The 23843-nt window shown below is 34.2% G+C and overlaps 1 protein-coding gene across 18 annotated transcripts in view; it reads left to right on the top strand.

Annotated features, from left to right (window-relative positions):
- Nucleotides 1-23843, top strand: part of Sls (sallimus) — a 335820-nt gene that overhangs the window by 83957 nt on the left and 228020 nt on the right. For 14 of the 18 annotated variants that reach the window (XM_076431149.1, XM_076431143.1, XM_076431152.1 and 11 more), the window contains 8 exons: nt 1626-1928; nt 2666-2832; nt 3802-4086; nt 4784-4973; nt 5846-6060; nt 6530-6814; nt 9594-9768; nt 23180-23544. In XM_076431149.1, the coding sequence (XP_076287264.1) occupies nt 1626-1928; nt 2666-2832; nt 3802-4086; nt 4784-4973; nt 5846-6060; nt 6530-6814; nt 9594-9768; nt 23180-23544 (1985 nt within the window). Of the gene's footprint in view, nt 1-1625; nt 1929-2665; nt 2833-3801; nt 4087-4783; nt 4974-5845; nt 6061-6529; nt 6815-8140; nt 8289-9593; nt 9769-15755; nt 15909-23179; nt 23545-23843 lie in introns of those variants that run through there. The other 4 variants (XM_076431134.1, XM_076431133.1, XM_076431144.1 and 1 more) reach the window with 4 other exon arrangements.

The raw sequence follows: 23843 nt of genomic DNA, 5'->3' as shown, positions 1-23843 counted from the left end.
ACTTGTATATCAGTTTTCCCAAGAAACCCCTCTGTGACAACGTTCAAGTCGATACACCTACCACAAGAATTATGCTCCATTTCTCCTGTTGTGCTCAACAAAAAGTTACGAAAAAAATCATGAACATTCTGCCTAATAGCACGCATAACAGTGAATTATTTCCGAATGTTTGGTTGCAAAATTGAGTTTTTAAAAAATCCGGAAAGTCTACATGGTCGACATATTAGTGCGACCGTGCTGCCCTCTTAAACTTAAAGGTCGTGCCGACACACCGCACAGTGCGGCCGCCTGTGGACAAAAGTCGAAAATGCAACTATTTTCCATACCTTATTTGGCTTTACTAATCCCTTCAGATATGTCTCTAGTGTATGAAACAAATGCCGGGAATCTCAAATTTCCACAACAAACGGCAGGAATCACGGTTGCATAAGTGGCAGAGAGCTCGTTAGAGAGCTCATCGAAGAATTCACGCGAGACCTGGCCCAATCAATTGCTGATTTCCTATAATCAATAACTTTGTTTTGTGTTCGTTCTTTCAATTTTGAATAAGGAAGGTATCGAAGCAAGTGAGGAATATCCATTTGTCCTGTTTCATTAACCGTTAGAATAGTTTCATAGCAATAATAAAACACTAAGTCAGAATCAAGTTTTATAGACGTTAATATCTTCAAATTAGCTTTTCTCGAGTTCAGGTCAAAACATCCTGGGGTTTTGATGTATTTCGATTTCACAACTATTATACTTCACAAATATGTAAACATTTCTTGCTTCAAACTGCTTTGAACGGCTGTGTGCCATTTTTTACCACGCTTATGCGTCAAATCTTGTAATCGAATTTTAAGCCTCTTCGCATAGACCAATCTTACTGCAATTTTATATACACACTTGCTTCCGGGATGACAATGACAGTAGAAAATAAAACATATAAAAAACTTTTTAAAAACCATTTTTAAACCATTTTTTACTCATAGCATTTTCTTTCTCCATATACGTCAAAAACAATTATTTATTTTATGTATTAATTTCGTTACAGAGCAAACCTAATTTATTTTCATAAAATAAATGCGGTGCATTGCAATGTTTTTTTTATTTTTCAAGAATAAAAATTTATTATTTATGTTTATTTATTACAGACATAATTAGTGACTTTATGTATATATTTTATGTATATTTTTTTCACGCTGATCACGAATATACAATGTATTAAGGGTCACTGAATTGAATTTAACCGTTTTCCACGCAAAAACACTCAAAAAACCTCGAAAAAAACGGTATTTTGAGGAAAAAACTGTTAAATCCTATTCAGGGACCCCTAGTATACGGTATATTCGTGATCAGCGTGAAATTTCCTGTAAGAATTCGTCAAGAACAGACTTTTGTCCACTCCGACCATAAGAACGCCGCACTGTGCACCGTGCCATAAGCGATACTTATTCGGACGCAGATGTATGGTATTCTGCTGGCTCAGCCTGCTGTCCAAAAGTATTCAATCATACAAGTATTTACAAAGAGCCTCTTGTGGTTCGCGAGCCGCAGTTTGCCGACCACTGCCTTATTCGAATGCATTACGAAAAACATAATAGATTAGAAGTAATAATTTGCACTGTTGTTTGTACCATTTATAGAAACAGCACCGGAAGAGCAACCGAGCCCTCCTATTTTTGTAAAGGAATTGGTAGCATCGGTAGTGACCGAAGGGTCTTCACACCGATTGGATTGCATTGTCGAAGGCAACCCTCTGCCAACAGTACAGTGGTATAAAAACGATACGAACATCGACAATTCTCCGGATTATATTATTACTTACAATAATGGTGAAGCTGTGTTAAAGTTTGACGAAGTATTTCTCGAGGATAAGGCTACTTATACGTGCAAAGCAGCGAACCGGTTGGGCCATGCTTCTACTTCAGCTTTTCTCGATGTACAAAGTGAGGATTTTCTTTTTATTTCTTTATGTAAAAATAGAACAAAAATGATGAAGTTTATTGATAAATGTGTAACCTTGTATATTTACTATATTATATTATATATAGTATACGAAATATTATATATGGCATGTAACACATAATTATAAATACAAACTATAGAATATAATATATTTATATTCTTAATGTATCCTGTTCATTAGTTGTTGGATACTTACAATCAATTAACGTAATATGAAATTTTTTAATTTATATCTCTCAGTGCTTTCTTTCAATCGAATATTTCGGTTGCACGGTTAATGTATATTGTAATACAAACCACCTAAATTATTATTAACGTGTTTGCTGCATTAATGGCTTACTATACGTATAATAAATCATGGATAAATCGTGGCAATTTGATCAATAACTCTTTTAACATTTTGCAATTGCTTTCACTTCAAGTCTCTGACAATCTAAAATTTCTTTCTTGATTTTCCGTTAATTGCGTTTAGGCGAGCTTTCTATCGAAAGCGTTACACAATTACACGCTTATCACAATTCTTTATTTGTTTTTTAAAAAATGTATAATCTGTGTTTAAAATTGTTTTGTTTTACAGTAGCCAACAGTGAAGTTGTTTTAGTGTATATTTTCTTAAAAACAATTAGATAATTTGCTTTGATCTCTTCGAAAATAGACGCTTTACTATAGTCTTCTGATATTCTGATATTAATATGGAATATTATTTGAACAATTCCAGGTCCAGAAAGTAACATGGAGAAACCACATTTCGTGATACCTTTATCAAATGCAATGGGCAGGGCTGGTCAGAGAGTGAAAATTGAATGCAAAGCAACAGGAAATCCGTTACCAACAATGACTTGGTATCATGATGGGAGACCGGTCGAAGAAACCATTAATATAAAGGTAAAAATTAACTTGATTTATTAGAAATACGTTTGTAAGCAAACAGGCCAGACTAAAACCTCGACAATAGATTCTTCATGCAAGTTTCCGAAAAAAGACACAATCGAAGTTTCCGCATTGGAAGTTGAATAATATATCTTCTTTGTTGAAGATTTTTGTTGACCATGAGCAGTCAAAATTTAATAACTAGACTGCAGATCTTTATGCATTTATGGCGTATGCAATTTTGAAAAAATATCAGAATACCAAATTCAATAGAATTTGGTATGTTTCTTATTAATTTTGTATCTACAAAGGCCATTGTTTTTTATCATAATATTTGATCAAATAAACTTGAACCAAACATGTTGCTAATAACCTGAAAGTCTTTTCAACATGAAACACAAGTTAACAAGAAAAAACAGATTTTTTAAAATTTCAATTGAAATCTCCAAATGTGCTAATGTTAAATTCATACGCATATGTATGTATATGTGTTCCTTCGACTGTTTTAAAAATATACACAAAACCTTAGTATTTAACCCTCGTCCAATTGGTTACAAAATATTTTGTTGGAATTTCTTAGCGTCCAATTTTTTGTGATGCTAATTTCTCATTTAAAAACAGACCTGATGTAATTTTCATTGGAAAAATCCATCATAATCGATGGTGATATTAAGTCATTGCTTGACAAGAATGATACATCTATCTACAAAGATTAACTGGTGTATTCAATTCTATTATACGCGAATAGATGAAATTTTCAAGGGTTACCGATTTTTGTCCCACTTCTTCGCAAAATCGACCACCGTGGAGCGTTTCCTCGTCTCCTCTCGCTTCCACGATTCCTTCCGTGAGCCTGTCGCGAGCATCCCCCGATATTTTTAGCGACTTGCACGCGTCGAATTCGAAATAGAGCAACGTGATCGGCGAAGGGAAAAGGAAGTACTGGAATCGAGTGCTCAGGGTGTCGCGATTCGTTCGCTTCAGATACAAACGGACGCTGGCCAGACCAGCCTGATCATCTCGGAGGCTTTCGCGAAGGATGCCGGATGCTACATGGTCTCCGCTAAGAACAAAGCCGGCGAAGCGACAGTGTCCTGCAACGTCTCGGTGAAAGGACGACTGCCGCAAGAGACCAGCGATTCGGAGCTCGTCTGCAGTGACATGGAGCCCGTGGTCCCCAAGATACAGATGCCCTTGAAGGACCTCCAGGTCCAGGAAGGAAGGTCCGTGCGACTGGACTGCGTCATTGTCGGGCAACCTGAACCGGAAGTAAGTATATAGTAATTCCGGGTGAGATTCTCCTGTGAGCAAAACTGGCGCTAGGGTAACATCCTCTATTCAATTGTTGATAAGGTATATGTTCCCACTATCAGCCATGTCTACGTCTGTTTACGTCGTTTCGTGGTGATAAATAACAATTACAAGTATAATTTAAGAAAAGCTGAATGAAATAAATTTCAATAATAGAAGTGGAAAATTGGTGTCCAATTGAATTTTAAGACTGAAAAAAGAACAATTTGTTTTGCCAGTTACAGCTATCGCCGCGTTATTAGAAGGTAGGTTAAGGTGCATTTGTTTGTAGTGAATTTTTATTTCATGTAAAATATCGATTGCTGTGTATATTTTTATTAATTAACATGAAATAATAAACCAAAAAATGGTAAAAATTAAATTAATTTCGATGAATCAATACAAAAGGTGGCTAAGTATAGGTACAGTGTACAAAGTGTACATCTATCTATTATTATCATAGCTATTGTCTATGGCAATGAAGTTATGAACACTTCATGCTCATTGTTCAACATTCATTGTTCATTAACCTCCTTATTTAATTACGTATAAATTAATACCTGGGGTTACCCGTCTTTCTCGTACGGATGTGTCAAAAAATCTGTTATATTTTCTATTATTATAATTATTAGCACTGTTTTCGGCGGAAGTAATTACCTACGAGTTGCTAAATCTGTTGTCACAGGTGATCTGGTACCACGACGATCAACCGGTGAAGGAGTCCGCCGATTTCCAGCTGTTGTTCCAGGGCGACAAATGCTCCTTGGTGATCCACGAAGCTTTCCTGGACGACGCTGGTGTCTACAAAGTAGTCGCAATTAACTCTGGCGGCGAAGCATCTAGTCAGTGCATATTAACAGTGACGCGTGAGTACCAGAAATTAATTCATTCAAATAAAGCTTAATTCATATGTCTTACAATATCAATATCGAAGCATTACACGTGCTTAATTCTATCTATTCTAAAATTGAACAATCTTTCTTTTTCATCTATTTACACATTTTTATTATTTTTTTTAAATAATTCTAATTATAAAATAATGAATTGAATGAAATTATTTCCGCTACTATTGATTGTAAAAAGAAATTACTAAATAGGATGTACGTAGTTAGAAGATAAAAAAATCATGTGAAGATCATTTTAACTGTTTCTTGAAGGTCATCGCATAATTTCTGCGTACTAAAATGTATCTTATATAACACGATGTAGTAGTCGGCCTCAAGTTGTGTTCAACGACCTACACACCATGACCTTGAAGTGATCTTGAAGGCGAAAATTCATCAGATACACGCCTTACAACCATGTACATTTTATTTTGTTTTTTTAATTTCAATAGTAGCGGAAATAATTAAATTGCTCGAGTTAAGATTAACACGCTATATATAATAAGTGGACTCCGGATGTTTATGCAAAATAAAAAGTTTGTGCATCAATTGCAAGATGTGCGCAGGAGCTTTAAATAAATTTATATTCTTCATTAATAATTTTAGTGTGATGAAAATAATATATAAATACATATACTCTCAAAATTTTTTAATATTTTCACTGTTTTAAATTGCACCTGTTCATTTCTGTTATAAATGCATAAAATCCAGAGTCCAATAATAAGTATACACTTTTCTAATCACTGTTACCGTGTGGAAACGTTAAAAACTTAAAGATTATTTTAGAAACGATAGTACATATTTCTATAAAATAATTGGAGTGTTGTGTTTCATAAGAAAACATTTTTGTTTAGCGGTTTCTATTCCGGACGAGTTGGACAAAACGCAACCGGAAGTCGAAGAATCGCTTGTTACCGGTTCACCACCAAAGTTTGTGAAACTACCAACAGATTCATTGGTAGCCGAAGGCGAGAACGCCATTTTTGACTGCGCAGTGGTTGGAGAGCCTAAACCAGAACTCAGATGGTTCTCAGACAGCGGCGAAATCACAGCAAATGATAGAATTTTGGTAACTAGCTATAAATATGCAGTAGACTTTCAGTCAATCATTGTCCCTTCTCCTGCTTTAATAATTACAAGGCAGAGTAAAAAACTTCATCAAGTTTTTAAAATTGTACTTACTTGGAAAGTAAGAAAGAACAACTAAATAGAATGTACATGGTTTTATGCCGTGTATCTGATGAATTTTCGCCTTGAAGGTCACTTCAGGATCATGGTGTGTAGGTCGTTGAACACATCTTGAGGCCGACTACCACATCGTGTTATAAAGGATATATGTCAATATGCAAAAAATGCAATTATCTTGAAGAAACTCGAAGAAGATGATGTACATCCTATTTAGTCATTTTGATTGCTTCATAGCAAATCAAAAGCAGATTACTTACTCGGTTAATTCCTCAGTAGCCAATGATTCACTGTTTCGACATGCACCATATTTGCATTAGACGACTCACATTTAAACTTTATGCGATGTTTAGATCGAGCAAAAAGAAGATGGAACCGGTATGCTACGATTTTTGTCGGTGATTCCCGAAGATCGGGGAAACTACATCGTGAAAGCTGTAAATATCCACGGAAAAGCGAAGGCTTTCGCTAGACTGGTCGTCAGATCCCTGGGCGATTTCCGAAGAAAAGAGGAATTCGTACAAATGGAGGAGAAACTGATCCCACCGACGTTCAAAGAAAGATTCGAGGACAGGAACGTACCGGACGGGGTTTCTACGAAATTCGAATGCATTGTTATCGGGAAACCATCGCCGAAGGTAAGAATCAACAGTCATAACCACTCCAGTCTTTCGCTTGCCTAAACCTTGCAAATTAATTAGTAACCATTATTATTACCATTCTAAGTAATGCTAATTTGAAAACTGCCCACGAGCATACGTGAGGCGCTTATTTTGAAAGTGAGCCATTTATTTTTAAATTTCAATGTCTTTCGTTTCTTTCCGCATCAACCTATAAAAGCCCACATAAAAAAGTTGTAAAATGCAACTTTTAGTATTTTCTATACAATTTCAACAGCAGTTTTTTAGGAAATTGCTTTTCACAACATGTAGTAAACTAATTGCTCTAATTTCTCAAAAAAGTTCAAATCGCATGATCCAATATTAAAAAAGTTATCGCTTATTTGAGAGTCACTGTACTTATATCTTTTAAAAATGGATATAATTTCATAAATACTTATGCAGACAAGCTGTTTCTTTACATTTCGCTCGAAAAATGTACGGGATCCAATTGAAGGGGTGGATTGATAAAGGTGTCAAGTTTGTTTTCTGTGAAAGAGTTTTCAACAAAATATGTTGTCCTTTTTTGATGAATGAAGATAATTATTATCTTTTTTTGTATTAGAGATTAACCGTAACAATATATATACATATATTTGTAATTAATTTGTGTTATTCATATATTCATTTATCAAAAAAGGACAACATACCTCGCTAAAAACTCTTTTACAGAAAACAAACAATTTGTTACTTGACACCCTTATCGATCCACCCCTTCAGTTACACTTCTGTACGCGATTAACACATTACCGATCAGTAATTATTATTGTATAATTTTGAAAAATCTATGGTACATGGCTAAACACTTTTAAATGGAATCTTCAACAGCAATTTTCATCGTGAACTAACAATTCACTCTCAATAACGTCATCTAATAGTTTCATTTAAGATTGCAATGTAAAAGAAAATTTCTCTGCTTTCTTTTGGTACAGCACAATTATTGAAAATACTATCATATTAATAGGCTTCCGGTAGGTAAAGTGTTAACATTAGAATAGCAGTACACAGAGAGAAAGTTAAATAGTAAGACGAAGGATTAATAGACATCGGAATACTGGATTAAATGATTCTTCATAGTAAAAATAGGATATTCTTGTTTTATGTAAATTGAACGCATAAAGATCTGTCTATCGATTGCACTCGCGGCTCGCCTCGCGAATAAACAAATCCGGCCGTCGTAAATCTTCGGTCCCTTCCGTGGATAAATGCAATTGGCTGAACAGCAGGCTTTCTCGAATCGTGGCGCCAGATCAAGAGTCGTTTTTCGAAAGTGTCGGGACGCGTGAAAGATAGGGCGCAAAGTTGGCCAGCCTGTCAGGAGGTGGCCAACTAAGAGTAATTTCGTGGCTGCGGGTTATATTTAAACAGGAACAATGTATCTGATGTGGAAATTCGCGGTTACAGCCGCACCGCGAGGAACGTCGCGGAATTTTCTGTGACACTCGCGGATCAGGTACTGCTACCTCCTAATCTGTGCGTTTGCTGTTCAGTAATTTCAACAATTGTGCATTAAAATCGATCCACAAACTCGCCTTTTGTGTAATAAACGTGAACTAACGCATTTCTAATTGAGACCTGTAATCGACATTCCGTGATAGGTGTAATTCAAGAATAAGTAGACGACTAAATGGTGAAAAAATAGCTCGCTCATTTTCACAGTTCAGTTTAGCGAAGAAATGTTAAGTGTCGAATCGATATCTCATAAAATTGTGGTATTTTAAAATAGGTTTGTAGAGATCTGACGCAACTTTTATCCTTATATTCACAAGATTAAATTTTTCATAGAAATCTTATGGTAATAATGATTTAGAAAAGAAAAGAACTAATTGTAAGAATAGGTCTGCGCGATGTCTGGGCAACTTCTATCTTAATGTTCGCAACAACAAATTTTTTCATAGAAGCATCTTTATGGTTATCTTAAAATGAAAACTAAAAATAGGTCGTTTCAACCTGTTTAATAATACTTAGTGTATGTTCAATGTTCAAGTTTCTGTTAGTCTCACACTATGACTTTGTGACTCTTATTAATTTTAGACATGAAACATTCGAACAACGTAATTTTATCACACGCCAAATCGATTAGCCACCTTTTCTCTTTTTTGGCATTTTACTGTCAGAAAATTTGATTAATGGTACAAATTTTAGAATAGTTTTCTTGAATAATTGGGCTGAATACCACCGAATGATAAAAGTTGGTAGAACTTTAAAAATGAACGTGTACTACTTCTCATCAATCTTATCTACTTTTTATTTTCTACAGTTAACTGATTTAGAAAACGAGTAGCTTAATATAGAATAGGCCTATTAACACTGGCAATGCGGATGCTTTTAACGAATTCATGGCAGCCATGGTTAGATCCACCCAAATTTTTAAGTAGCAATTTTTTTCACATTTTTTAACCCACTTTATCATGATCAACGTTAATGTTATCATTAGACTTTAGAATTTAGAATTTAAAAATGCGAATTAGAATTTAGATTTATAAAGATATTGATATTATTTTTATTTTATTTTATTTATTAAGATATTATATTATTTACATAAAGATATTGTTTGTCATTATATCTTATTATTGTACTGAGTGCTTGTTCCTTTTGCACAGTAGTTACATACATAAGAATTTGAGTACATCTAACTACAGTTGCATCGAAATCAAAGCCGAATTAATTCAGTATCCGTGATAATTATATCAAATTGACAGGAGGAACGAACGAGGGTTAAAAATACGAACAGTTCAACGGAATGTTTATTTCTCAGATTCAATGGCTGTTTAACGATCGACCCGTCCATGGCAAGGATTTCTTGGTGTCGGTCAGCGGGGATCGACAGGTGCTGACGATTCCGGAGACCGGAAGCACGCATGCCGGCACTATTTCCTGCGTGGCGGAGAACGCTGCTGGCAAAGCGATCTGCACTGCTCGCCTACAAATTGGTAAGTCTCAAGTCTCAAATTACTACGAATTTCAATAAATATACCAAGTTCTATTTTTACACGATAAATACACACGTTTCTGAAGAGTACGTGTAAAAAAATTCAAACAAAAGAAATCATGTGTCTTTGGAAAAATAGAAGATTTGCTTTCGATCTAAAAAATCAGCAAATCTAATACAATATAATTACAGCGGATTTAAATAAGTACACCAAGTTCTATTTTTACACGACAGATACACACGTTCTTGAGGAGTACGTGTAAAAAAATTCAAACAAAAGAAATCGTGTGTCCTTGGAAAAATAGAAGATTTGCTTTCGATCTAAAAAATCAGCAAATCCAATACAATATAATTACAGCGGATTTAAATAAATACACCAAGTTCTATTTTTACACGATAGATACAGACATTCCCGAATTACTAGTACCGATTATTGCAGTATCATGCTTCGATCATACTTTTATTATTGCGAAGCGGGTCAGTGGAGTGGGGATGAGTCAGAGTGGGAACGCGTAGTGAAGTAAGATGCGCTGTCGCGTGGAGTGGGGATCGCTGAACCCGATCACGTACTACCGAGCGTCGCGCGGGGAGCTGTAACGGTTAAATTTAATAGTTTATATCTTCTAAATTCATAGACTTTTTAAAAATATTGCATTGTCATCCAGTTCTGAGCTATGTTTAAAATGTCAAGTGTCTAGCTCATCGGGAAGTTGGTTTAAAATCAATTGCAAAGTTTGTACCGAACAGACAGACAAGAAAGCGAGCTAATAAAAACGTGGTAAAATGGTCTTATTTTCACCTTTTATGTTCACGTAGATTACTACTTATTAGGTACATTTACCCTGTTCTCAAAACAAATGTGGGTGCCGTTCCTGAGACTATATTTAAATATCGTCCACATCTCTTTCAGATATCTGTGGTTGCAAGGAAAAACGCTGCATGTCACAATCTCATACTGTATCTCTATACATATACATATAATAAAATCGTGTCTGTCTGTGACGGCATCAACTCAGAACGGCTGAACGTAGAAAGGGGTTTGAGCCATTAGATGCAACATTTCTTCGAGAAGGTTTAGGAGAAATCCGCATTCGAAAAAGTCCATTCGTTCAGAAGTTGTGACGTCGTCAGTGATCAAAGACGACTTTTTCGCCCTCTTTCGGGCACGTTTCTGCTTTTGGATTTGGTATTGCACGTGGACAAAGTCGCGGGTACAGCTAGTTTCAAATATTTTTGAGTTAATGCATTAATTGAGCTTTACAGTATAGGATTTAAGTATTTACCAAAACAAAGTCTTGAAAACAAATTCGAAAGGCAGAACAAAACAATGCAATTTAACCGATGTCCTATGTCAAAGCATTAGTGATCAAAACTTTAAACGGCAATATCTCGGAAGTGAAAGTATGTGACATGCGGCGTGCTTCCTGACAAATTACTGTTGGTTTTAGGCATTCGTGTTCGCGGGAGATGTATGAAATTCGCAATTTCGTTTGCGTCGGCAACGAGAATAAATTCTCATTGAATTCTACAAATTTATTCAGGGCAAAATATTTATTTTTACATATACAATTTATTTCATTGTGAAAAAATACCGCAGTAAAACGTACACCCGCAGTAATAGGTACATGTACCCTATTTGAAATTTCGTTGCTGATCGGAATTCGGGATTCCAGCTTGTCTATTCGCGTTGCAGTCGTTAAAATTCCAAGAGCTCTGCCATTGTGGCCATAGGAATCATATTTCGAGGCCGCTGGTATCATCCTGTCGATCTTTGGATTTGGGAACAGGGCGATTTTTATTGCCCTGCAGTGTTGCGTTGAAATTCGTTTACGCGTTGCCAGAATATCATCGTATCGTCCGCAACGGTGCCACGAGTTATTAATAAACGTACACCCAAGTCGCATGGCAGCTTCATTCACGATGTAGCCGACGACGCATGGTCGTCGGAGACCACTGTCATTTCGGTAAACGAACAGAAAGACGGGACACGATATTTCGATATGCATACATATGCGCAAAGAGGACGACATTGCGACACGCCGGCTGAGCTCTGAAATTCGACACCGTTCGCCATGTCTGTCGTGAGAAAAATCGCAGCGTTCGATCAGCGATCGTCACACAGTAATTCAATTTCTGACCGAGGACTTCTAATACCTTTTTGAACAGAGTACAAAGATGCATCAATTGCTGATTAAAAAAATACAAGCTGACTTTAATCTTTAATACAATAAGGATATTTTTGCAAATTTTGTTTATTGCAATTTATCACCATGCAATTACCGACCAACTTTTGATTGAATATTTCTTTCGTCGATTTATCGGAAATGGGAGAAAAATCAAAATCATCATATGAAAAAAAAATGTTCTTGTGTTACAAGGTACCTTTTAATCAAAAACAATTCTTGTTATAAATATAAGTGATACAAGTAAAATTTAATTGTTATTTTTTATTCTGATTCGGAATCTGATTCGCGTTAACAAAGATTTAGATTGAATTCATTTCGGGCAAACTTGGGCAGCTCAACTTGATTGTTAATTCGTCATTATTTGAGGTTCAATGTATGAAGAATCAGTAACCAGAAAATCACGGAGGTACCTTTCGGTAATTTTTTAAAGCTTGAGATGTCCCACCTGGCTTGTGGATGTCGGATATATTCGATATTGTCCCTCAAAGACACCACATATTGTCATCTAACCATTTAGAGGAAACAAAAAAATAAAAGGGTTAACGATCGATCGTTTGATGGGATTCCTTGAAGCTTAGCGCCTTTTAAAAGGTTCCGATTCTATTTCTATCTTTCTTGGCAGTTTGTTTGTTACTCATCGAGCGAGCGATCACACATTTCCGAGTATAAGTGAATCGATGACTCTCCTCTCCGAAAAATATCCGATCACTCGCAGAATCATAGTTTACAGAAACCACGAAAATAAAGAAACTATTTTCTAACATTTCTTTAATTTTATTTTTACAGTAACATTGTCGTTGCACTTGGTTGTTTGTTTTGTTGCAGATTTAGTCTCGGTGTTTAAATAATATTTAGTGATCCATTACCACGAACCCGGTGTTATATGAACGGGAGGGTCTTATTTTTAACCGGGGCGACTAAACAAACTCTTTTCTCTTCTTTCACCGGCAAAAAGTCACTTTGAGTCACGACTAATATTAGGTTGGTGCACAAGCCGCGGCAATTAAATCTGACGTTTCTAACGCCCACCTGTACGTGCCTATACATATGTATCTGCGTACCGTGCGAAAACATTTATCCGGCAATAGTGCAGTGTGGTATTCATTGGCGGGAAGTCATTTCTAACCTTCGCTTGGCAAACGCCGAGTCTATATGGACCCATAATACTGCAATTGCATTACATTCTTACAATGGACGATTAAATTATTATTAAAGCTGTTGATGAGGTGATGAAAACGTGAAAGTTTAATAAATTCTCAAGTTTACCTTAAGACGAACAATTTTTAATATATCGACAAGTTTACCTCAAGACAATGATTTTGAATAAATTCACACATTTACCTTAAGAATATCAATTTTTAATAAATTCACAAGTTTACCTTAAGACGAAGAATTTTTAATAAATTCACACATTTACCTTAAGAATATCAATTTTTAATAAATTCACAAGTTTACCTTAAGACGAAGACTTGTTAATATATCGGCAAGTTTACCTTAAAACAATGAATTTTTAATAAATTTACACGTTTACCTTAAGAATATCAATTTTTAATAAATTCACAAGTTTACCTTAAGCCTTAAGACGATCAAGTTTTAACTAAATTGACAATAGTTTACCTTAAGACGAACAATTTTTAATAAATTCACAAGTTTACCTTAAGAATATCAATTTTTAATAAATTCACAAATTAAAACGATCAATTTTTAATAAATTGACAAGAATATCTGAATTGATAAGTTGACTAGGATTTTTTTTAAATGTTGGATCAGTTAGTTCACTACATGGCGTGAAAAAAAATATTGATAAAATTGCAATCAATTTGTTTGGGGGACACTTTTGGCCATCTTATCCGGTTACACCCTTTCAATACCACCCCAATTCTAGGGGTAAAAAATTCGATAGGGTCTTATCATCCATTAAATAAATTTAAGCATTTTTATTTAATATTGAATTATATTCCCTTTCATTCCAGCACAAAAGACAAATGACTATGCTAACTTTTACAGCTACTTAATGAACTGATGATTCAAGGGAGACTTTAAATACTATTACAAAAGACACGTGACAGAAGATTCGGGATAATAAATACTATACTTTATTATCACACAACTTGATTAAATATATTTAAGATATAATAAAATGTAGTATACATGCGTTTCACATGGCGGCGTAAAGGAGACTGCAAATCATCACGACAAAAGAAACAAACAACAAGCGCGCCACACACACACGCTAACAAATTACGCATAGATAGGTACATGTCGATAAAATAGAACACGTGCATAGCACGTATTGTCTAACATTTTCTTAAACTCCTCCTATCGACATGTGCCCGAAACGAGACTTTAAATACTATTACAAAAGACACGTTTTTGTTAAACAGCTGGATATAATTTTTGCCGAATTAGTGAATACTATTTATTTATATATACAAATCAATTACTAATATAATCATTATACTTACAAATAAAAAATTTGATTGATGAAATTTTGTTAAATATTATATTAGCATTTCTTAAATATCCAATATGAGCTTATATAAAACAGTGAAATACAACAGTTTTTAGAATTTTCTCTGCAATTCAGAACAATTGCAATTTTTTCAAAATCTTTATCCACGTCATGTAACAAACTATTATAATTGTTCCAACTTCTCAAAAAAGTCCAAGTGGTATGGCTCAATATTTAAAAAGTTATCGGCCTGTTGTAGGATTCTAATTTTGCTTGAAAATTATCATTTTGATAGGATATTGTAGAAAGTGTCAACTAGGACGCACTTGCCCCGAAAATGGGACAAGTCCGTCTCTGAGAGTTAAAAATGCATTCGAACCTTGTTTCAAGTGCTACGTGGCAAGAAAAGAATTATCATCAAGCCTGCTACAAAATGCTGTTTATTGCATTAAATATATTGTTTAGTTTTATAGTTACCATACAGAGTACGGACTTACCCCACCGTGATAGTACGGACTTGCCCCGTGTAGTAATATCTATGGGGCAAGATCATCTTAGTGTAAAAAATACAATAAAAACGGTTTATTTATGTAATGTAAACCTACATCAATATTTGTTGTACTTACCTAAAATAACAACACAGAATATATTAATAACTTGTAAACTATTGCACGTTCAGGGTAACCTCAAAGTTGTACGTCTACCTCGCACGTGACTGTTTGGCATTGGTTAATTTAAGCGAGGAAAACACCTCTATTCTTGGGTGATATCTATGTAGAATAGTTCATACTAACTTATACTACATTAATAAATACAAGCTAGAGAAATTTCATTCATATCATAATACAAATAACCAATTAACGCACTTTCCCCATAGACGGACTTACCCCACTCCACCTTACATGAAATTCGTTATCAGTCATGCTTTCCTTATTCTTCGAAAGTTAAAAAATCACAAAAAATATAAGTGGCACTATAATTATCCACCGCATGTATTCATTGTAAATGACGAATGAACTGAATAAGTACTCGTCATTCGGAATAACCTTTGGCTAGGAGTGATATCGCAGGTCAGTCAGATAGACATAGACGATGACCCTTGGACATGATGGTGGTGACTCGGACCTGCCAATCCTGTCGGGTTCCATCCTTCACGATAGGTCAGTTCCGCGTTTCCCGTGTTCTAGCAAGCTTGACCGACTGTTCCGTGTGTATCGCGGTGTTGAGAGAAGCTCGCCTCGCTTGCTCTTTCTCTCTTTCGGCCGATGCACACACTCAGAAACCACGTTATTTTTGTCGGCACGAATACCCGGCACGTAGCCTAGTCCAGAGTCGCTAACCCAGGGAATTTAAGCGCGTCTTCTTCGGGGAGCCTCGCTCCTACCGAGTCGTATCTCGCCGAGTCGGAAACGAATAATCATCGAGTGACCCTTAAATCGTCCTTGCCTCCTGTCATCGTTGGGACATCGAGATCAACCAGTTGATCCTTCTTCCCCTTTCGAGGTAACCTAATCGGTCGTACACTTTTCTCCAGTCGAACCGACAATTTTCTGCGTTTCTACATCCGATTGGAATTTCTTTGATTTTTATTCTCGCAACTCCGACGAAGTGATACAGTTAAGCAATTGTTGAAAGTGTAAAATGTTATTTAACATTTTCGTTTTCACCGTCGAGGTTTGAGTAAAGTGTATGGTTCGTTTAAAAGTATTTTTGTTCAGAGTATTTTTGCCTTTTTTCTGGAAAGTGCCAGTGCTTGGGGATGTGTTAGTTTGTGGTTGATAGGCAGACGTGTTGTCGAACGTGGTAATAGTACGGGAGATTAGTAACGGTAATGTGACGGAAAGATGCAGGTGGTTCGTTAATATTTCTTCGTTGCTAGATTAGGTTCCATAGTATTATGATTTCATTGTTGTCTGTGTTACTCGGTTTCGTAGCTGTTTATTTGACTCGACAGTAATTAATACAGAATGTATTAGAAAATATAAATTATTCAAGAATTTTATTTTGTTATTTTATTGTGCACACTATTATTCTCTTTTTCTAATTGAAAAGACACATTGAAACTATATTAATTTAAATATACAAACTAGATAAAACAACGCAATAAGATAAAATATTATTTCATGGGAACATGGAAAAAGAATTTAAATAAAGAAAAAAATCAAACGATACATCAAAATATTCTCTACTAATATTTAAAAGACATCGAAGCTATGTCAATTTAAATATACGAACTAGATAAAACAATGCAATAAAATATCATTCCATGAAGAAACGGAAAAAGAGTTCAGATAAAGAAAACATCAAACGATTCACGAAATTTATTCTCTACTAATATTTAAGTGAGACTGGAACTATATTAATTTAAATATACAAACTAGATCAAACAACGCAATCAGATAAAATATCACTTTATGGAACAATAGAAAAAGAGTTCAAATAAAGAAAAAAGTCAAACGATACACGAAATTTATTCTCCACTAATTACCTGCAATTAGATTCGCTATTATTGCACGTTTAAGTGCTAGAGTAAAGAAATTGCTAAAAAATTCAGTTCTATCTAAAATATTTATTATTCCGTTTATTCGCAATGTATGAAGGGGCCACTAAATTTCGCGCTAGGCGACCGCAATCTCGGCTAGATCGCGTTCGACTTATAAATTGCGCCCCAGTGCTCGATTTCCGTTGCGGTTAGGCGAACGACACTATTTCTGTCGTCGATTATAGGCAAACTATTTCGTTAGGCAGTCGAAAGGCCCTCGGTCTCTTTCATCGACACCTCGACACCAACACCTCCAAACTTAACACTTTTAGTACTGGTAATTTGTCTAATAGGCTCTTTAATATAAAAAATCAGTTGTTGAAAATTTATCGATAAATCGTTCAGAAGCGACAGTGATTTCATTTCTAATTCAATTAAAACTTTACCCCACCGGAAATTTTTTAACAGCATTTTAAAACTGAAAGATCAACAGTTGAGAATTTTTCAATAAATTGTTTAAAAGCGACAGCAATATCATTTATTATTTAACAAATTTTTAGACTCAATATAGTGTAACACCTACTTCTGAAATTATTATTTAGAAGAAAATTATTCAGCTTTTTTACGTACAATTCAGTCATTAAAAAGTCTATTAATGGGCTTCCGGTAGACAATGTGTTAAGTATCAAATTCGGTCGCGTTGAACGACATTTTTAATACAAAAACAGGGATATTTTGCGGATACTCAAGTTGCCAAACGGATAGATAAAAGTCATAAAAGAAAATGGCACATACAGTGGATCCAAGAAGTTATTCAACACTAAATACTCGATTTCTAAAAAATTGCCTATACGTAAACTGTTCTAATTTCTTAAAAATCTATCGTACGACGATAAATGTTGACAACGAGGGTTTTATCGTCCATCGTTCATTTTATTATAAGATTTTATCTACATAGATAACTGACATGCTACTTAAGCTAACTACATGGATAACATAGAAACTGCCATAGATTGAAAGAGACTAAAGTGTTACTTTATAACGACACCTTAAAAATTGTTGTACGTTTCTTCTAAACAATTATTCCTCATTAAATTTAATCATTACACAAATTAACTATATTTTATTGAAATTCACTAGTACTGTAGAATCCTGGATAAAACTTTAATTATATAGCAACCCCTCTAATATTAAAATTTAATTTCATTAAAATATTCTCTCACCCGTTTAACTAAAATATCAATTTAATATTGCCCTTTCTCCAACTTTAGAATAGTGTAAGATACACCCCGAGTGCTTTACACGACTGAACTTGATTCTCATTTTTGCTCCATGAAACAGTGACAAAATTTAAGTTTTTAAATAATCTTTGTATCTATTAGGCTTTAATCTTTAAATCTATAGCAGTTTCAGGTATGAGAAAATTTTTAATATTTTTGGAGACTTTTAAATTTAACGCATTTTGGAGGAAAGATGAGTCTTCAGTTTCTCATCTGCATCATGTAAAAATATCTTATTTTGGGGAAAATGGACACTGCTTTAAAACTAGTCCAGGCTTATGTTTGTACTATTTGTTTTCGATACTGTCACAATTTAACACTAAACCTATCACCACTGGTTAAAATAACCGGCTCCAGATTTTTTATTTTATAATTATTGAAATAATAAAAATGTAGATATCTTTACAGTAGAACACTATTGCAATAGGGGCCGCACAAAATCTAAATAAAACCAATTTTGTCATTTTTATAAGGGAACATTTTTTAGATTTTTTATTTCACAATTATTGAAATTATTGAAAGATTTTATTTTGAAAGAAATTATTGACAATTATTGAAAGGTGTTTTTATGGGAATTTATTGAATATATTTTTTGACTCCAGCGTATATTATAGTAAAAATCGCACAAAATATAAATAAATTTAATCTTGTTATTGTTATAATACTATACACATCGGTCACTTTTGATGGTCGGTAGGTTTAGTGTTAAATATCTAATACATAATTTATATTTTACCTAATAGAATTGATATAATGTAACAGATTCTTAGAAATTACTAGTACAAAGAAGTTATTGAGCATCTTTTACATACAGCTTACAAGGGAAGTTATCGAATCCGTAAATTAAAAAAATTATGAAACTTTGCACACAAGTGGAGTAAGTTATGCCAAATACCCTATTGTTTTTTGTGTTACTTCTCGCATTCGAAGGGTGAAATCAGCCCTCGAAAAAGTTCAATATTTTCATTTTCGTGAAATATCTCAACAACAACAAATGATATTAAAAAAGAGTTGAAACGAAAGTTGCACGGTATTATTGTGTCTACCAAACTGCAATAAAGAAAAATTTTTTAAAAATGTATTTCCCACAAAGTATAAAAAAATCTTGTATGCAGTTTCATAATTATTTGAATATACCGGTTCGATAACTTCCGTTGTTAGTTATTAAAAAGCCTATTAATAGGCTTCCGGTGGGTAAAGTGTTAACTTTTACGATCCGTCGTGTCCCATAAAGTTTAGGGATCTCGTAACCAGTTTCCTGGAAAAACTGTTCTCGGTTTCGCGCTCACAGGATATTTCGCTCAACGGTCATCCGGTTGGATGTATCGCGAATTCGCTCGGAAATTCGGGACAGGTTGCTGCAAGTTTCGCGGTCTAGATATGCCCAGATGAAGCCCCGAGAATTTGAGTGTCGGCCAAAGAATGCGACTTCTTTCGATTATTATAAAGTAGGGGATTCGTATGAGCGTTCTCTAGATGAATTACTGGGTATTTTTAGGAAAGTTTGTAATAGCATCTTTCTTCGCGGCGATTGCGAAACGTACACTTCCGTTCAAACGTTTGAAGAGTGACACGATTTTGTAAAGAAACACAGTGTTTAACAGCGGATCTTTATGCAAAATACAAATCGTCTAGCTGAATTGTAACAAACTGGAGTGAAACAGAAAATTATGTTCTTTCACAACATGTTTAATAGATCGAAAATAATATAAAAATATGTGTAAATTTTTCTAATGTTTTGATTGTCTTAAATTATATATGTTCATCAACGAAACAATTTTACTGATTCTATAAGATTCTATAAGAATAACATTGGCCAGCTCCCGGAGTTTCAAATAACAATTTCGTGCTTCGAAGCGTGACTATATGAAGTATATTAAAATGTGCACAACATATTCATATTCATAAATAATAGGAATTATGTGGTAGTAGTACACTGAATGATTTTTCAGTCTAGTAAACAGAAGTATGCGGAATAACTTATTCACTAATTGCAATGTTTAATATTTCGTCAGGGAAAATATACTAGCATGATAAAATAATTCTATGTATGGAATTTAATATAGTAAAAGGGATAAAAGAATTTCGAAATACAAATGTATCATTTCCATCTTGATGAAATGGTTGAAGAAAGAATGACAATTTTATTTGGCTTCTATTTCGTATAATTGACACAGACAATTCTTATTTTATGATAGCCATAAGTATATACATATAAATTTTATAAATATTTATGTACAGCTATCACATAGATGGAATCATAGAGTAGAAATTGATTATATTATAGAATAGAAATTGATGTAAGAAAGGGGGCGCAAAATTAACATTGACCTTGAATGTCAGGGTCAAAAGGTCAATCGTTTTTATTGCATCGTATTCTATTCATCCCAAGGATAAAAAGTGCAAAAGGAACCATCGGTCGAAACTCTGTTGTTCTCTTAAAAAATTCTGGTAAGATTATTTCATTATCGAACTAATTTCATTTATACTATATTTTCATTTCTCAGTCTGATGGAGTTTATATGTACAACGTCTGTTATCGATGAAGTCGTTGGAAATTATTTCTTTGAACATATAAAATAAATAAAATGAGTTTCATAATGAAAAAAACTTTATCATATTTTTTACGAGAACTGTTGAGTGTGCGCCAAGGTTTCTTTTGCAATTTTCATTCTCGTGATAGAATAAGACGCAATAATAAATTGTTGACCTTTTGACCTTGAAATTAATTTTGCGGTAGCTTTCTTACAACAATTTCCACCATACCAAGGTTGTAGACAGCGGATATTTATGCATTTATGGCTTATAAAATTGTTCAAAAAAGGCTAGAATATAAAATTCGATAGAATTTTTATTTGTCTTAAATCTACAAAGGTTGTTCATATTAAAAATGTAATATTATTTCATTCCACTTTTTTAAAAACTTGTCTGTACAAATTGGAAAATGCATAAACAACCAGGGTGTAAATTTCTTTACACCCTGTACAATAATCTGTTCATCCACCTGTAATTCAGAGCCGAACAGTCGCGGAATCTCGAAGACGATTACACCATCCGCGCGAATTCTAATTCCGGATTCACCGATCCTATTCTAGCGTCACATCGATTAAACGGGCCATCTATTAATTAATCTGTCATTCGAAGAAATAAATCGATCCGCAGTCTATATAATTTGGTTTTATGTGGAACTATCTTTTTTTATGTGCCAACCGATTTTGATGAAACTTGGTACATGTATATAAATTACTTAGATTTATAAAAGTCATATTTTAAATTTTCATTATAGGCAGAGATAAAAAAAAATGTAAAAATTACCTTTACTTTTTTCTTGGTAATTGTGACCAATAATAGCAATGTAGGAATTTCGTAAAAATTAAATGATAACGTAAATATTCAATATAACTCTTCGCGCGAGCATGATATTTAATCGTCAAGGTTCCCTCGCCATTTTGAACGTCGTTTTATTCGAAGCTTGGACTGGACTAATAAACGAGGAACGAGTGGAATTCGAATTCAAGCACACCGCCTACTTCATCGAAGGAAAACAAATATAGTCGTTCAATGCATTTCAAATTCTAGGTACTAAGGGATTTATAAGGAATTTAATTCTTCAAATAGATGTTCTGATATCGGACAATATATTATAAAAAGTACTTGAAAAGTCAAATTGAATACAAATAGAGCAATCAAAGGTTTCATGTGAAATCCATATGAAAAGATAAGATATACATATACATTGTAAGTCTAAAATTAGAATTTTTTTCGTGAAACAGAAGTTGATTTATTCTATTAAAACCTAACTTCAGTTCCTATAAAATTGATTGCGTGACTGGACCTGTTTTTCTTTTAAATGTAATTTTATAACTAATAAATTAATTTATTTTTATTGCTCCAATCAGAAGTCTGTGTCATTACTCTTTTTTAGAAGTATACATCATAGTACTCATTGTTGATTGTTAGTGGTTTCATTAATAGCTCTGTTTGAGTCGTGAATAATGTCAGTAACGATCGCCCACCTATTTTAATTTATTTCCATTCTTCTTTTGTCTTCTTAATATAAGTGTATAGTGTATATTTTATTATTTTTAACATACCCTTGGGAAACAACATTCAATTAAATTTTTATTTTAATTTATTATCATTCTTCTTTTGTCTTCTTTGTATAGGTGTATATTTTATTATTTATAACATATACATGTTCGCCGAATGTTTAGTTGAATACATAATTAAGACATACGGCGATATGTTTGTTATAATATTATAATTATTAATGAATATATTCGCTGGCGACCGTCATTTAAATGAACACGAATTTGTTGAAGTGGGGGACGAACGAGCATTCGTTCGGTTGGTCTAGCATAAGAAGGCAATATAAAAGATAAAAAGTTTTGTATTAACTTAAACAAAAATAGATTATCCCCAGTGTAGCGTACGATTTATCCGATATCAACATTCACTACATTTTTATAAACGTTTAAAGTTGATTTTGTGAAGCGAAAAAGATTTCCATTTTCAAAAATGAGATAATTTATTTTTGTTGAAGCTAATACAATAATTTTTTCTGTTTTATATTCTATTCATTTTTACCGTTGAGTGATAGCTACCGAGGCTTAGCTGGATACGGAGTTAGATAATGTTATACAACTCCACCATTTTGTAATTTTACATAATAAAAGAAGAACACGAAAACGAAGCTGGAATGTTGTTTAATGTCTATTAAACAAACGTTTTTACAGTATCTTTACATGCGAAAAAAATGGTAAATTTACTCCATTTTATTAGGCTTACAGGATTGCATACCCTCTTCACTCTTATACCACAACTTTAGAATTTTAGTTATATCAATTATGGTCACTGCTATTTACCCTATCGTGTCAGTCTAATGGGTTCGTCCCATATAGTAAATTAATAATAAAAACAAGTTACACAAGAGAGACAAAAAAAATTTTCCCGGCTAGCAGCCAGCAAACAGTCATCGATCTATTGATAACCCGATTAATCACCGTTATTAGGTGGCTGGTCGAGGGAGGAGGAGAAGAAAAAGGAGTTCGAGGGGGCAACAGAAGTTGAGAGGGTGCTCGAACTAGTCGAAACAGTGCCCAGCGAAGAAATGCACGCGGCGAGCAGCAGCGACAAACACTTCTCCACGGAGAAGATGTCCGAGGCAGGGGGTGAAAACCAAACGCTGACCAAGATGTCGCAGACTATCACCGAATCATCGACCACCCATACGACAACGAAAAAAGAGTTCATCTCGTCGACGATGTCCTCGACTTTGTCGAAGTCCGGACAAGAACCGACCAGTGTTTGTGTTAAGACCACCGTCCATAGCACTGAGCAGTCGTCGTCAGAAAATGGGGCAGCTCCAGTTGTGCAGGTATGTGTGCTTTCATAATTAACCCTTAGCAGTCGAGTGGTGCAGGTTTTGCACTCCAAATTCGCCCTTTTCCAAGTTAAATACACCCTTTTTCAAACCAATTTCACCCTTTTGCAAATTAATTTCACCCTTTTACAAATCAATTTCATCGTTTTGCAAATCAAACTCAACCGTTAACAAATAAAGTATTATCAAGTAAGTTTTTGTAAAACAAATTGAATCCTTTGTAAATTAATTGTTAGGAAATTCAAAATTTTATTTACTGTAAAAATGTTCGTCATATACTTATTTAAAAGTAA

The sequence above is a fragment of the Lasioglossum baleicum genome, chromosome 9, assembly GCF_051020765.1.
Source record: "Lasioglossum baleicum chromosome 9, iyLasBale1, whole genome shotgun sequence".
Taxonomy (NCBI): domain Eukaryota; kingdom Metazoa; phylum Arthropoda; class Insecta; order Hymenoptera; family Halictidae; genus Lasioglossum; species Lasioglossum baleicum.
Note: the sequence above shows the minus strand (reverse complement) of the source record. Positions and strands in the feature narration are given on the sequence as shown.